The sequence below is a fragment of the Acipenser ruthenus genome, chromosome 3 (assembly GCF_902713425.1).
Source record: "Acipenser ruthenus chromosome 3, fAciRut3.2 maternal haplotype, whole genome shotgun sequence".
In the NCBI taxonomy this organism is placed as follows: Eukaryota; Metazoa; Chordata; class Actinopteri; order Acipenseriformes; family Acipenseridae; genus Acipenser; species Acipenser ruthenus.
This window is the reverse complement of record NC_081191.1, coordinates 32,534,315-32,549,542: the sequence shown is the minus strand read 5'-3', so window position 1 is coordinate 32,549,542 and position 15,228 is coordinate 32,534,315. Positions and strand designations below refer to the sequence as shown.

The 15,228-nt window shown below is 37.5% G+C and overlaps 1 protein-coding gene across 1 annotated transcript; it reads left to right on the top strand.

Annotated features, from left to right (window-relative positions):
* Window positions 1-3: 3 nt before the first annotated feature.
* Window positions 4-14,456, top strand: srd5a1 (steroid-5-alpha-reductase, alpha polypeptide 1 (3-oxo-5 alpha-steroid delta 4-dehydrogenase alpha 1)). Its single transcript, XM_059012812.1, has 5 exons — window positions 4-944; window positions 1,070-1,236; window positions 5,936-6,037; window positions 6,831-6,981; window positions 14,360-14,456. The coding sequence occupies exons 1-5, from the start codon at window positions 634-636 to the stop codon at window positions 14,424-14,426; spliced, it is 798 nt and encodes a 265-aa protein (XP_058868795.1). The 5' UTR covers window positions 4-633; the 3' UTR covers window positions 14,427-14,456.
* Window positions 14,457-15,228: the final 772 nt, after the last annotated feature.

Below are 15,228 nucleotides of genomic sequence, written 5' to 3'. Positions count from 1 at the left end.
ACTGAACCTTCCGTTTGTGTTGGGGTTTTTGTTGTAGTGTCTGAGATTTAGGGAACCGTTTATTTTATAACAATAGTCAGTTGACCCTACCGACTTCAATAAAGTATAACTACAACACAGAAATAATACTGCGTTTTGTGCTGAAATGTTAAGTAGCGGGTGACAGTTAATATAGTTAGCTATTAATAAATTATCGTATTATTATTGAACCCTTTCATTTTGTTGGGTATTGTTTACATGATTTAATTCATATAGCGATCAGCAGTTTATTATTATATTCTTATTGCTATTTTGGGTGTCTGTTTGTTGTATAGCTCCTTCAACACTACGGGTGCGTTCAGCCTGCTTTTTATAACTGAAAACATTTGATTGGTCTAGTACAGAAGCACGTAGCTTCTCCCTAGTGTAAACTGATTGGTAAACAACCATCAGCCTACGTCTGAGATCATACTGGTTACGAAAACAAGAGTACGGTGTAGTTATTATTGTTATTATATTACTTTGTGCCGGGTTTTGAAGTCTGCAGTGTGCTTTCTTGCGTCTCTGTTTGTATATGCAAGTTTGCAACCCTCAAAACAACGTCCATAAACTCTCTGTTACCGTTCCTAATATTATTGACAAATAAAAATACACATGTGGGACAGCTTGTTCTACCTCCTCAGCTCAGAAACCGGGGAGCCTTACCAACTAGAATGGATGGCTTATGTAATGGTGTTAATGGGGCTTTTATCATTTCTGTTTTTGCTTTTTATTAATGTACCTTATGGTAGGTACGCTTCAAGTAAGTTTGGGTTCCCTGTCAGTGTCAAATTAGCGTGGTTTCTGCAAGAGTTGCCTTCTCTGTTAGTTCCGCTTTATGTGGTCGTCTTCACCGCTGCTGACAGAAACTCTTACCTGGCCAACCAAGTGCTCATCGGGATGTTTCTCTGTCATTACATACAAAGGTAAGAGTACACTTAAGTTACCCGACTTTGAGTGACACTATTACAATACTATTATGACTCCAGTATATCAACCAAAACGAAAAGACTAATTAATTAATTCACTTTTTTCTTCTTATTAATTGCAGGACACTAGTTTACCCTTTCCTAATTCGAGGAGGGAAACCAACACCATTTGTATCTTTTGCCATTGCTTTTATGTTTTGTGTATATAATGGATATATGCAGGGAAGATACCTAAGCCACTTTGCTGTGTACCCTTCAGACTGGATTAGACGTCCCTGCTTCATTACAGGTAGGCTGTGAAAGTTTACTGCATGAGATTCTAGAAGTTATAACAAAGTCTTAATACAGCAGTGTGGAGTAGTGGTTAGGGCTCTGGACTCCTGACCTGTGGGTTCAGTCCCTGGTGGGGGACACTGCTGCTGTACCCTTGAGCAAGGTACTTTACCTAGATTGCTCCAGTAAAAACCCAACTGCATAAATGGGTAATTGTATGTAAAAAAATAATGTGTATAAAATAATGTGATATTGTGATATCTTGTAACAATTGTAAGTCGCCCTGGATAAGGGCATCTGCTAAGAAATAAATAATAATAATACATGTGTTATTATCCACTGCTTGTATCTTTCCTGGCCCAATTATGATGAAACTTGCCAAGGACATCTTTTAGCAGAGATTGATGTTATCAGAATATGGGGTAAATAGAGACAGGGTGACATAATCTGTGTGTGTGTGTGTGTGTGTGTGTGTGTGTGTGTGTGTGTGTGTGTATATATACACACACACAATATATACAGTGTATATATACAGATGTGCTCAAATTTGTCCACAAAAAACGAAGAATGCACAATTTTCTCTGAAATAACTTGAAACTGACAAAAGTAATTGGCTTCCACCATTGTTTATTCCATATTTAATAGAAATCAGACTTTGCTTTTGATTTTTTATTCAACATAATATTGTAAATAATAAAACAAATGAAAATGGCATGGACAAAAATGATGGGACCGCTAACCTAATATTTTGTTGCACAACCTTTAGAGGCGATCACTGCAATCAAACGTTTTCTGTAGCTCTCAATGAGACTTCTGCACCTGTTAACAGGTAGTTTGGCCCACTCTTCCTGAGCAAACTGCTCCAGCTGTCTCAGGTTTGATTGGTGCCTTCTCCAGACTGCAAGTTTCAGCTCTTTCCATAGATGTTCGATAGGATTCAGATCAGGACTCATAGAAGGCCACTTCAGAATAGTCCAATGTTTTGTTCTTATCCATTCTTGGGTGCTTTTAGCTGTGTGTTTTGGGTCATTATCCTGTTGGAGGACCCATGACCTGCGACTGAGACAGAGCTTTCTGACACTGGGCAGTACGTTTCGCTCCAGAATGCCTTGATAGTCTTGAGATTTCATTGTGCCCTGCACAGATTCAAGGCACCCTGTGCCAGGCGCAGCAAAGCAGCCCCAAAACATAACCGAGCCTCCTCCATGTTTCACTGTAGGTATGGTGTTCTTTTCTTTGAAAGCTTTATTTTTTCGTCTGTGAACATAGAGCTGATGTGACTTACAAAAAGCTCCAGTTTTGACTCATCTGTCCAAAGGACATTCTCCCAGAAGGATTGTAGCTTGTCAATATGCATTTTAGCAAATTCCAGTCTGGCTTTTTTATGTTTTTCTTTCAAAAGTGGAGTCCTCCTGGGTCTTCTTCCATGGAGCCCACTTTCGCTCAAAAAGCAATGGATGGTGCGATCAGAAACTGACGTACCTTCACCTTGGAGTTCAGCTTGTATCTCTTTGGCAGTTATCCTTGGCTCTTTTTCTACCATTCGCACTATCCTTCTGTTCAATCTGGGGTCGATTTTCCTCTTGCGGCCGCGCCCAGGGAGGTTGGCTACAGTTCCATGGACCTTAAACTTCTTAATAATATTTGCAACTGTTGTCACAGGAACATCAAGCTCCTTGGAGATGGTCTTGTAGCCTTTACCTTTACCATGCTTGTATTTTATTTTCTTTCTGATCTCCTCAGACAACTCTCTCCTTTGCTTTCTCTGGTCCATGTTCAGTGTGGTGCACACAATGATACCAAACAGCACAGTGACTACTTTTCTCCATTTAAATAGGCTGAATGACTGATTACAAGATTGGAGACATGTGTGATACTAATTAAAGAAACTAATTAGTTTGAAATATCACTATAATCCAATTATTTATTATCTTTTCTAAGGGGTACCAACAAATGTGTCCAGACCATTTTAGAATATCTTTGTAGAATAAGCAATAATTAATCTCTTTTCACAGCTTCTTTGCTTTATTCTATGACATACCAAAGGCATGCAAGTATAAATGATAAAATAGCTTTTAATTTCATCACTTTTCAGGAGGAATGAAGCATTATTTCAATGTAATGGTACCAACAAATTTGAGCACGTCTGTATATATATATATATATAATGATTAGAGTTGATTAGAACAAATGTTTCTTCATCCTGGCTGCAATCTGGCTCATGGTGTGTCTCAATCAACAAAAGTATGGCTAAACAGAAATGTTCCTTGCGGAAGTGACGCAGGTACGTGACCCTGCGGGATTGTGACCCGGGTAGGAGTACCAGTGTGAAAGGGGCTTATGTGTGTCTGTGTGTATGTATGTATGTATGTGTGTGTGTGTGTGTATGTGTGTACATATATATATATATATATATATATATATATATATATATATATATATATATAGTGGCTAGGGCTCTAGACTCTTGACCAAAGGGTTGTGGGTTCAATCCCAGGTGGGGGACACTGCTGCTGTACCCTTGAGCAAGGTACTTTACTTAGATTGCTCCAGTAAAAACCCAACTGTATAAATGGGTAATTGTATGTGAAAATAATGTGATATCTTGTAAGTCGCCGTGGATAAGGGCGTCTGCTGAGAAATAAACATATATATATATATATATATATATATATATATATATATATATATATATATATATATATATATATATATTAGTGTGTGTGTAACTGTAGAATTATGGGTAATCAGGATTTGCAAATGTCTGCCTTACAAGAGACAATCAAATTGATACACCATAACATTGTCAAGATAGTTAATAATATATGTCGTTTTTTTTAAATATATAACGTAATTGCTACTGTTCTGCATTGAAAAAAAATATTAATAAGAAACTTCTGCTATAAATAAACGAACTGTATATCCCAGTAGCTGTTTCATTCTGAGTGCAGGCTATCGTTCCATACAAATATAAATATTTATAGTGTCACATTATTTCCGTATATGCCTGACAAATAGTAATAAATAATAATTATACAAATAATGTGTAATTTAGCAAACCAAATCAGAGTAGTAACAAGCATTCAATCGTCTTTGTCTTTTATGTTTGGGGTATTACTTAATTATATATATATATATATATATATATATATATATATATATATATATATATATATATATATATATACTTCCCAACAAGCAAATAGCCACATTTTAGACCCATTTTCAGTCACATATGTGAATACGCAAAGGCGCCTTAAACTGCAAATGTGAACGGGGTTGCAGACCTAAATATGTGGCGGCCCTGGGCCAGCTCAGTGGTGTGAATGGGGTCTAGGGAAATACAAGTAGCTTTTGAGTTGAGGTGGAAGAAATCAGTACTTATAGAACTATTGGTAATTGGGATATGCCAATGTCGTATATATAACAAAAAAAAACAACTTCTAAGTAATAGTAAAAGTGCACACAAAGTACAACATAAATACAAAAGTATTTTGGACGTTTTAATCAGCTAAAATGCCATAGAGTCCAGTGGGATGTTTTTTTCTTTAAGAATTAATTTCAGGGGTTCCCGAGAGGCGCATCCAATAAAAGGCGCTCCACGTGGAGTGCAGGATGCGCTCTATAGTCTGGACGTCGCAAGTTCGAGTCCAGGCTATTCCTTTGTCGACCGAGGATGGGAGCTTCCAGGGGGCGGCGCTCAATTGGCCGAGCGCTGCCTGGGGGGAGGGAGGGTTAGGTCGGCCAGGGTGTCCTCGGCTCACCGCGCACCAGCGACCCCTGTAGTCTGGCCTGGCGCCTGCTGGCCTGCCTGTAAGCTGCCCGAGAGCTGCATTGTCCTCCGACGCTGTAGCTCTTGGGTGGCTGCATGGTGAGTCCGCAGTGTGAAAAAAAGCGGTCGGCTGACGGCACACGCTTCGGAGGACAGTATGTGTTCGTCTTCGCCCTCCCGAGTCAGCACAGGGGTGGTAGCGGTGAGCTGAGCCTAAAAATATTTGGCCATTTCCAAATTGGGGAAAAAATAATAAAAAATAATTGGCAACGACTAAATTTATAAAAAAAATAAATAAATAAATAATAATAATTTCAATTAGAAAATGGCATCCCATTGGCTAGTACCCTTGGCGGGGGGGTCGGGTGGGTTACATTAACTTTCAACAGATGACCAGGAAAAAAAAATACCGGCATAAGTGCCTTTTCACCTGGACAGATATCCTTGAGCCACCAAATTTAAACCACAAAACTTGTTTCAGTCTTATTTTCGTAACAGATTGTCCAGTTTTCTAAGAGCAATAAGACTCTCCAGGGTGGTGTTGCCCAATACTGCCCACCCTGTTGGGTTCCAAGGTGCAGAGTTTTAAAAGCAGCTTGTGTTCTTTCTGCTTTCTGGTTGCGGGTGTTCCATAGCATTTGTAAATTCCACAGACAGTGACATCATCAATAGAATGCCCACAGCTACAGGTGACAAGATGAATTTGATCTTAATGCTTCTTAGGTGTTCTACAAAGTGATCTGCTAAATGTCTTTTAGTCTCTGTGATATATAGCAAATTGCACTTTTTGCAGATGATACAATACACAATTCCCTTGGTAGTGCAAGTAAACTGTTCATTGTATACATCTTGTACTGGCATATCATCCTCCCATTTATTCAGATTAAGCACAGCTATATTGTGAATACTATACATTTACTGTTATGTGTTCATACACCTGTAGGTTTTTCTCTATGGCTGACTGGGATATTGATAAACGTACACTCTGATCATATACTTAGAAACCTACGAAAGCCTGGAGAGACAGGTTACAAGATACCAAAGGGTAAGTAACCAGAAAATGTACTGCTTTAAAACAGAAAACAGACAAGAAGTAAATTTAGGTTACTGTTATCTCAGACACTGACTTCTACAGAGCTGCAGTCTCTTGTGATACAAACCGATGTTATAATGGACTATTTTGACACTTTGTAATAAACTTACTAACAGAACAATGATATTTTACTTATGGTGCTGCTATCCTTATAGCATAGTGACTTTTATAATAAATAGGAATCTATTAATCTATTAGCATTTTTTTCGTTGTATTCAGTGTTAGCAGTTAATAATTGCACAGGATTTATTTGGTACTTTTTAAATCATAATCCTCAGGTTCATGTTACTGTTTTCTTCTGTTTCAAGACTTTGTGCATCTTCTAAACTTTCTTAAAAAATCCTAACATTTTCACTTTTTATTATTTAAAATGTTAACATTTTACCACTGGGGAAGCACTGTTATGTAAATGAACCAAAACCTTTTTTTTATTTTTTTTATTTACAATTTCAATCAGAAATCTTAAAGTCCTGTAGAAAATTCCAGCAAAAGTTGGGAATTTGACCATCATTAACTGACTTTAGAAATGGGCAGTGAAGGTACTTGGACCCACTTAGTCATTGCTGGAGAATGTCGGACAGGGACAATAAAAAGCAGCCCAGCAGTGAGGTTATCCATCCACCTGACGTTGCTATTAACTACTATGTTTTTATAAGTAAAATAGAAATTAGTTACGTTTCAAAAATGTACCCTGTTGTTTTGGAACCTTGTTTATTTATTTATTTATTTATTTATTTATTTTCAGGGGGAATGTTTGAATACATATCCGGTGCCAACTTTTTTGGTGAAATAATAGAGTGGACTGGATTTGCAATAGCTACTTGGTCACTGCAAGGTGCAGCCTTTGCTATCTTTACATTCCTGGTGCTGTCCTCTCGGGCCATCCAGCATCACAGGTATTTGTTTAGTTGTATGTCCTAATTTGTTTTTGTTAAAATAGCTGTAAAACCTTAATACATTTTTGACCTTTAGATTTGCACTTTGTTAGCACATGTATTGAGCTCTATTAAGTCCTTCTCATCGCAGTGTCCCTGTTTTATGTTAGTTCTGTTATCTTTTCTATCTACACTAAATTGGAAAGAAACCATATAGAGGGGACACATTGTCAAGTGACACAAACATTTTTTGTGGCAGAACAGTACTTTACATTTGTCTTCACTTACTGAGTCCTTTGGACCTGTAATGGGGGTCTAGTTTCAAGCATCAAAATGAAATAAACTATAAAATATTAATATAACATTTTCAGTTAATATAAAAGAACAGAAAAGACAAGACAAGTGCTATATATGTACTAATTATGGTATGGGAAATACACTCTTGTTGTTAGGAATATGACCCAATATCTGAAATGGCTTGGTTATTACATGACTGGTTTTACAGATCCCAAGCACTAACATGTACCATGACTACCTAAGGTAAAATAAAGTCCAAGATTAGTGCTAAATTCTGTAAAACCAGTCCGGATTGCCCAGTTTAAAATATCACAAATACATTTACATTTTGCTTTTGCACCATAGGCTGTTTCCACCTGTAGTGAACAATTTATGAGACCTTCACACATGATTGCCACAAAATGAATGTTGACTTTTAGATGCCATAGGGTAACTGCTTTTATGAGACTAAATATGATTTCTGCTGATATATTTTCTTCTGAAATTGCATGCGGTAACATCTGTAAAATAGGAAATTGTTAGTGTAACAATTATTTTATAGAACCCCCCAACAGCACTTGGCCTACTGTAGGATATGGCCATCCTTCCATCCAAAAATGATCACACTCTCTACTCTGGCTTAAATTTTCACTTTGAAACGTAACAAAGTGTAGGGTTTCTTCTATAAAAGTTATCTGTTATGAGGTGATACCTGCTAAAATTCTGCAGCTTCTCCAATAGGAGATTTGGTTTTAATTTCCTGTTTCTGAAAATGTAGCAGTTTCCTACTATATAAAAAGGTAGTACGAAAATAAAATGGTTTAAATAAGTGGATGGGGGATACAGAATATATATCTATTTATATATCTGTTACGGTTTATGTTTAAAATCGGTAAATCTATAGATTAACCAGTATATGTGTAGATTTACCAGCTCATCGGTCAATCTATAAAATAACCGATAGAGTTACCAGCTCAGCAGTCAATGTATAAAATAACAGAAGATGGTAGTAAATCTCTTTTACTTACATCCGTGATCACTGTATGGCAACAATTCTTTTAAATTGCATTCCCTGCCTCAAGATGGCTTCACATGTACCTGCATGGACCTCTCAGAACTACATTTCTCATCATCCTCCTGCTCACATATGTAACTGAGATGGATTTACCGTGAGCAGGAGGATGATGGGAAATGTGAACATATAACAAGATAAAATAAAAAGGGCCTTATGTACTCATTTAGAACGAACAAAAAAAATCCTAAGGCTAGAGTTTAAGAAAAATAAATAATAAATGAGTTAATTTACCCAAGTACATAACAGCTCTTGCAGATTATTATTTATTTTAAATGGGACAGCTATGTTTGCCTTTTTCAATAAATAAACGGTATAAAATGTAAACAATGTGTTGCCAATAAACATTTATCGTTACAGAACAAGTAAAATCAATGGCGTTTTGTGAAATACACTTTACATTACTTTTTTTTTTTATTTTGGAAATGTCTTTTCATTTAAACATTTGCAGCTATAAATTAATTTAAAAAGTTTAAAATATCAATATGTTAAGTTTCAGAGCAAGCTTTAATTATATGTTGCATTTCCAGCACGTTATATATTCAAAAAAGGAATATCCAACTTACATGAATCAGCTTGTGCTGAGGTAGATTCAGTTCAGTTTGCCTTTGATTTAGTTCAAGCTTTCGTTTGCAACTTCTGCTGAAAGCATCTACAGCAGTGTGACAGTGCCTGACTGCTCATTGAACGCTGTCGATTTTTAGTGTCTTATTGACAGAAAGGTCAAGGTTGTGCACAAAACATCCAAGTCGTTTAAATCCCAGAATTTCAAAGGTCTGTTTATTATTGGATGCATTGTCGGTGGTTCCTACTTTTACATTTTCTATGTTTAAGTCCCATTCTTCAAGGAAATCTAGTACACCCTGGGCAATGTGCACCCCAGTATGTTCTTCTGAAAAAGAAAATACCCCCAGACAGTGAGACTTAAGTTCCCAGTCCTTATTAATAAAATGAACTGTAATATCTAGTGCTCGTGATCTCCACATGTCCGTGGTGAAACTGAAATAGTCAGCCTTTATTAAGCTTGTTCTTACTGTATCCATGGTGCTGTGATACAAGTCAGGTATCGCCTTGTCTGCAAAAAACTTCCTGCAGGGTAAGCCCCGTTCACACCTGGAACGATACTGATAACCATAAATCGTTTATGGAGCGGTCACACCAGAACGAAAAAGGGCTCAGATATATTGTACAACAAATGCCAATCAACTTTTTAGTACACACCCACTTTTATTTCCAGCAAGGTGTGGGACAGTGATGAGTAACATTAAGAAATACTCCTGTTGTATTAGATCAGGGGTTTTCAATATCCAAGGCGACTTACAGGGACTAGGGTGTGTGAACTATGCATCAGCTGCAGAGTCACTTACAATTACGTCTCACCCGAAAGACGGAGCATAAGGAGGTTAAGTGACTTGCTCAGGGTCACGCAGTGAGTCAGTGGCTGAGGTGGGATTTGAACCGGGGACCTCCTGGTTACAAGCCTGTTTCTTTAACCACTGGACCACACAAAGTTGTGATAACTTTGAACAATCACGACTTTCAGTGCTTGGGTCAGCTGCCGTAGGAGCAGCTGTCATCTTTGTGTTGCAGACCGCTGTAGAGTTGCACAAGTTATATTGAGCTGGGTGATGATCACATAAGAACATAAGAACATAATAAACTTTACAAATGAGAGGAGGCCATTCGGCCCATCTTGCTTGTTTGGTTGTTAGTAACTTATTGATCCCAGAATCTCAAGCAGCTTCTTGAAGGATCCCAGGGTGTCAGCTTCAACAACATTACTGTGCCTCCTATTTTCTGTTCTGAATGTCCCTTTATCTAATCTCCATTTGTGAGCCCTGGTCCTTGTTTTTTTTTCAGGTCAAAAAAGTCCCCTGGGTCAACAGTGTCAATACCTTTTAGAATTTTGAATGCTTGAATCAGATCACCGCATAGTCTTCTTTGTTCAAGACTGAATAGATTCAATTATTTTAGCCTGTCTGCATACAACATGCCTTTGAAACCCGGGATAATTATGGTCGCTGTTCTTTGCACTCTTTCTAGAGCAGCAATATCCTTTTTGTAATATTCTAGATGAGGTCTTACTAATGCATTGGAAAGTTTTAACATTACTTCCCTTGATTTAAATTCAACACTTTTCACAATATATCCAAGCATCTTGTTGGCCTTTTTTATAGCTTCCCCACATTGTCTAGATGAAGACATTTCTGAGTCAACATAAACTCCTCTGTCTTTTTCATAGATTCCTTCTTCAATTTCATTATCTCCCATATGATATTTATAATGCATATTTTTATTGCCTGCGTGCAGTACCTTACACTTTTCTCTATTAAATGTCACTTGCCATGTGTCTGCCCAGTTCAAACATGACACACTGATTCCAAGATTAATAATAAAGCATGCCGGTATCTGCAAATTTGAAGCAATATCAGGAAAATTTCAAGCAGGGCGAAATTAATTGACTCCTGTTCTAGCCATAGATATACTGGCTAGAGTTAAACTTGCCCACTGACTCTTGTAATAGCTTTTTCAAATGAGGTTATTTGGGCTCCTGATTTTCCATTCTTGGTACATTTTTTTGTCATGACTCGAGTTTTTTGGTGAACCACCGTTTTGCAAAGAATTGCTACGAAACGTGTTACATTCAGGCTGGTCCCCTGAGTCTAGAACCCTTTGAACGGTGGTTGTAGGTGCTCTGGTTCAAGAGATATGACTGAAAATGTGTTTTTTAACACTGCCTTAGACATGAATGGGGCTAAACAACTGAAAATATTTTTTTTAAAAGAATCGCCACGAAACTGGGCATGTTACTTTCAGGCTGGTCCCCTGAGTGTAGAACCATTTGAATGGTGGTTCTAGGTGCTTCTGTTCCAGAAATATACACTCAAAGTGATGGTTTTAAGCACAAGGCGATAGTGTGATTTGTGCCACCTAAGGACAGGTGCTTCTGGATTTATTATCTGCATGTACTACAGGTGCTCTGTAGCAATTTCTAGTGCACATGTTTGTTACTTAATTAAGTAATTTAGGGTACAGTTGGAACAAAAGCCCTCCACGACCAGGATTGGAGACCCCTGCTACCAGATTCATTGCTCCATATCACCAGATTTATATTGTGCCCTTTTTAATTCAAAAACCTAATGAATCTCCCTATTGTTTCTTGCTAACTCTGCATTTGTTATGTGCTTCTCCAGGCAGAATGTATTTTATGAAACAAGCAGTGTGTAGTGTAGTGGTTACATCTTCTTTACAGTGAGTGTAAAGTGATCAGTTTTGTTCAAGGAATGTATAGCTAGGTGTGTGTGCAAGGGTTGCATGGTGGGTGTATGCGTGCAGGGGTTGCATGGTGGTGTATGCATGCAGGAGTTGCATGGTTGGTGGTGTGTGCGTGCAGGGGTTGCATGGTGGTGTGTGTGTGTGCAGTGGTTGCATGGGGGTGTGTGTGTGCAGGGGTTGCATGGTGGTGTGTGCCTGCAAGGGCTGCATGGTGATGTGTGTATTTAGGGGTTGCATGGTGGTGTATGCGTACAGGGGTTGCATGGTGGGTGTATGCGTGCAGGGGTTGCATGGTGGGTGTATGCGTTCAGGGGTTGCATGTGGATGTGTCTGAAGGGGAATTGGAATGCAGGTTTGCCGCAAAAGAGGGGGCGGGAGGCGAGGGCATTTAAGGATTGCAGGGAAAAGACTGGGAAGGGTAGGGTAAAAGAAAAACTACTACAATAATTTATTTTCACTTTTGACTCCCAGTCCCCTTTCCCTCACTTTATGATTTTATTTTTTGATTATTTAATTATTGTCAAAATAAACGGCCTTCGTCTACTCACGGTTGCAGTCTCATTTCTGTCCCAAATAGAACCTGAAATGCTACAATATATTGATAGACATTACATAAGCAAATGAGATGTCCTTTTTTTGGAATTCCATGTTCCTTCTCAAAAATGTATTTTAATATTAGCCGTTAATAAAGGAAAACGACTGCTATAATTAATTTTCATGTATCTATTTCAGTGCAATGTAGTTTCTTCATTGTAATAAGAAATACAGTTTTTTTTTTAATATTTACATTTTATTTCTGTTTCTTCCTAAAAAAATTTAAAAAAAAAAAAGTTTTCTGGGGAGAGTAAAAGATACATTAACTTTCATTCATGTACTAAGGGTTACTCTTAAATGAATTCACGATCCAGTTTATGGTAAACTGTGCATGCATGACTTAGAAACTCGGCTGTCAGCTGAGTCCCAAAAACTGGGCTGAATTCGAAAATGCAAAGCGGCCCAGAATTTGGGACATTATCTAAAAACCAGAGCGGCCCAGAAATTGGGACGTTATCAGAGCGGCCCGGAATTTGGGACGTTATCTGAAAGCTATAGTGGCCCAGAATTTGGGACGTTATCTAAAAACCAAAGCGGCCCAGAATTTGGGACGAAAAGTTATACTGAATCCCTTTGGATGTTTTTTTATGTTTGCTTTAATAAAAACGTTTATCATTGTTAGTAGTTATTCATGGTGGTCCACTATGAAAGGCACTATATAAAATAAAGATTGATTGATTGATTGATTGATTGATTGATTGATTGACGTTATCTGCAAACCAAAGCGGCCCAGAATTTGGGACGTAAATGAAAACAGGGGCAGTCTATATGTAAAACTGTGATTACATTAGAGATAAACTAATGTATCCTGTAACAAAACTGTAATAGTGTGGAAGATATATATTTGATATTAAAATATATCACGCAAACGATTATAGATATATGCTATTTGAAAGAATAAAGTACACCACTACAGAAAGCCAATTCTTACATTCATGTATAACATAATTCATATAAAGTAATCATCCATAGTTTGTTATATTAGTACAGCAAAATACTACATTATATTTTAATTGAAAGGTTGTGGAAAGCTCTCTCTCTCTCTCTCTCTCTCTCTCTCTCTCTCTCTCTCTCTCTCTCTCTCTCTCTCTCTCTCTCTCTCTCTCTCTCTCTCTGATCGCAATGTTAAAAATGCCTGCAAGCTTTCCCACTCATGTGTCAACATATTCATGTGACAGACATGGACCAATCAAAACACAAGACTGTTAGGCGGTTCCATCCCAAAAACTGGGCCTGTGTCATACCTCAGTGGGAATGTTACTTTTTTTTTTGTTAAAAATATAGCGTTGTTTACATGGTGCTTTATGCATTTACATTACGTTTTTGCTTCACTGTATGTGCATTATAGAGAGGGAGTTATTTTATTTTGTATTTTAGTCAGATGTGTGTTGTTATGTGTCCCGCAGCGCCCCCCCCCCCCCCCCGTTTATCACTCTTCCATTACAACGCTCATATTGTGTGTCCCCCGAGACCCGCGTTATAACGAGGGAGCACTGTGTGTGTATATATATATATATATATATATATATATATATATATATATTGGGTCTTGGAATACACAATTCTAGTTTACTATATTCCTTTTAACAGAAATTAAATTTCTGCTTTTGCTTTGGATTTTAGATATTTTAGAAACACTAAAACAGTGGCATTTGGGACAAATGTACGAATACCACCGAATTGCCATATTTGGTCATATTTGCAACAGTTAAATAAAAATGTAACCTGCCCGCTAATCAATCACTCTGAACTGTTGTGTAAACATCTGCTTTTCAGTACGGATTGTGAGTGTTAACATTAAGCAGTGCCATCTGGTATGTGTTGTTGAGATCTCTCTCCTTTCCTTTCACACTGCCTGGCAGGTTTTCATGAAAGTAGGGTACAATTAATGTAGCAGGAAATCTGCCGTCTATTTTAGGAGATCTATAAAAATGTGTTATTTCTGTAAATTACATGAAATTCACACCTAACTTACTAGAGCCAAGAAGTGTCAGCATATGGAATATTGCCAACTATGTTTATAAAAGTGCTATACAAATCCCTGTGTTCGAAGATTGCTTATAGAACTTGTAAAACTTTCCTATGTGAATTAATACCATACATCTTTTGGGGGGGATGTGTGTCTTGCTTGATTTGTTAAACAATGCTGATGATCTACCTCTGTTTTTTATTGTTTTCCAGATGGTACATTGAAAAATTTGAAGACTACCCCAAATCAAGAAAAGCTTTGATACCATTTTTGTATTGACAGTAATAAACAAAATACTTTTTCATTAAACTACAACGCTGCTGAAACCGACTCATTACAAGTTCCAAACTTTTCTAATGAAGCATTTATGCCATTCATCTCTCTGGTTAAAATTAAGAATTGGTGCTGAAAGAGGTGGACTTGATCTGGGATTCAGTTATCAAACTCCCAATTGAACCATCCATCAGTTCAATGGACTTATTTAATGGACTTAACTGAAGAAAGGTGTAGGAACCATAGTGCGTTATATGAAGCATGCACAACTTGTTCTGCTGATACTGTATACCCTGCCTGCCGAGCGCATTCCCAATGCATAATACTGTTTTATCTTAGGTTTCCGATATGCCTCCTGCATTGTATAGAAAACATCCGGGACCTGTTCATTCATATGGTTTTCCTAGAACAAAATCTGGTTACACAGTTCAGGGTCATCCAGCACTTCAGCAATCTGACATTTAATGTAGTATTGATTTAGCTTGGCTCCTAACTATATAAAATCTTATAATCACAGGCTGCTAATTTCATTCTATGTATTTCTGTAGAAAACATTATGTTTTAATTGTTTTTGACACTACTGCATCAGTCAGAATTTAATATAGATACAATATTAGGAATAGCAGAATATAATATTTTTGCAGGGACACACAACACCTCATGGAGACAGTCCCAAGTTTTGTCCCAATTGGATGACAGTCGATCTCAAAATGTAAGTGGGGCATTACCTCTGCTCTATCCCCACTACTCATTAACATTATTTTACAGTATGTACACCCTGAAAAGTGAAAAAGAAACTGGAATTTGT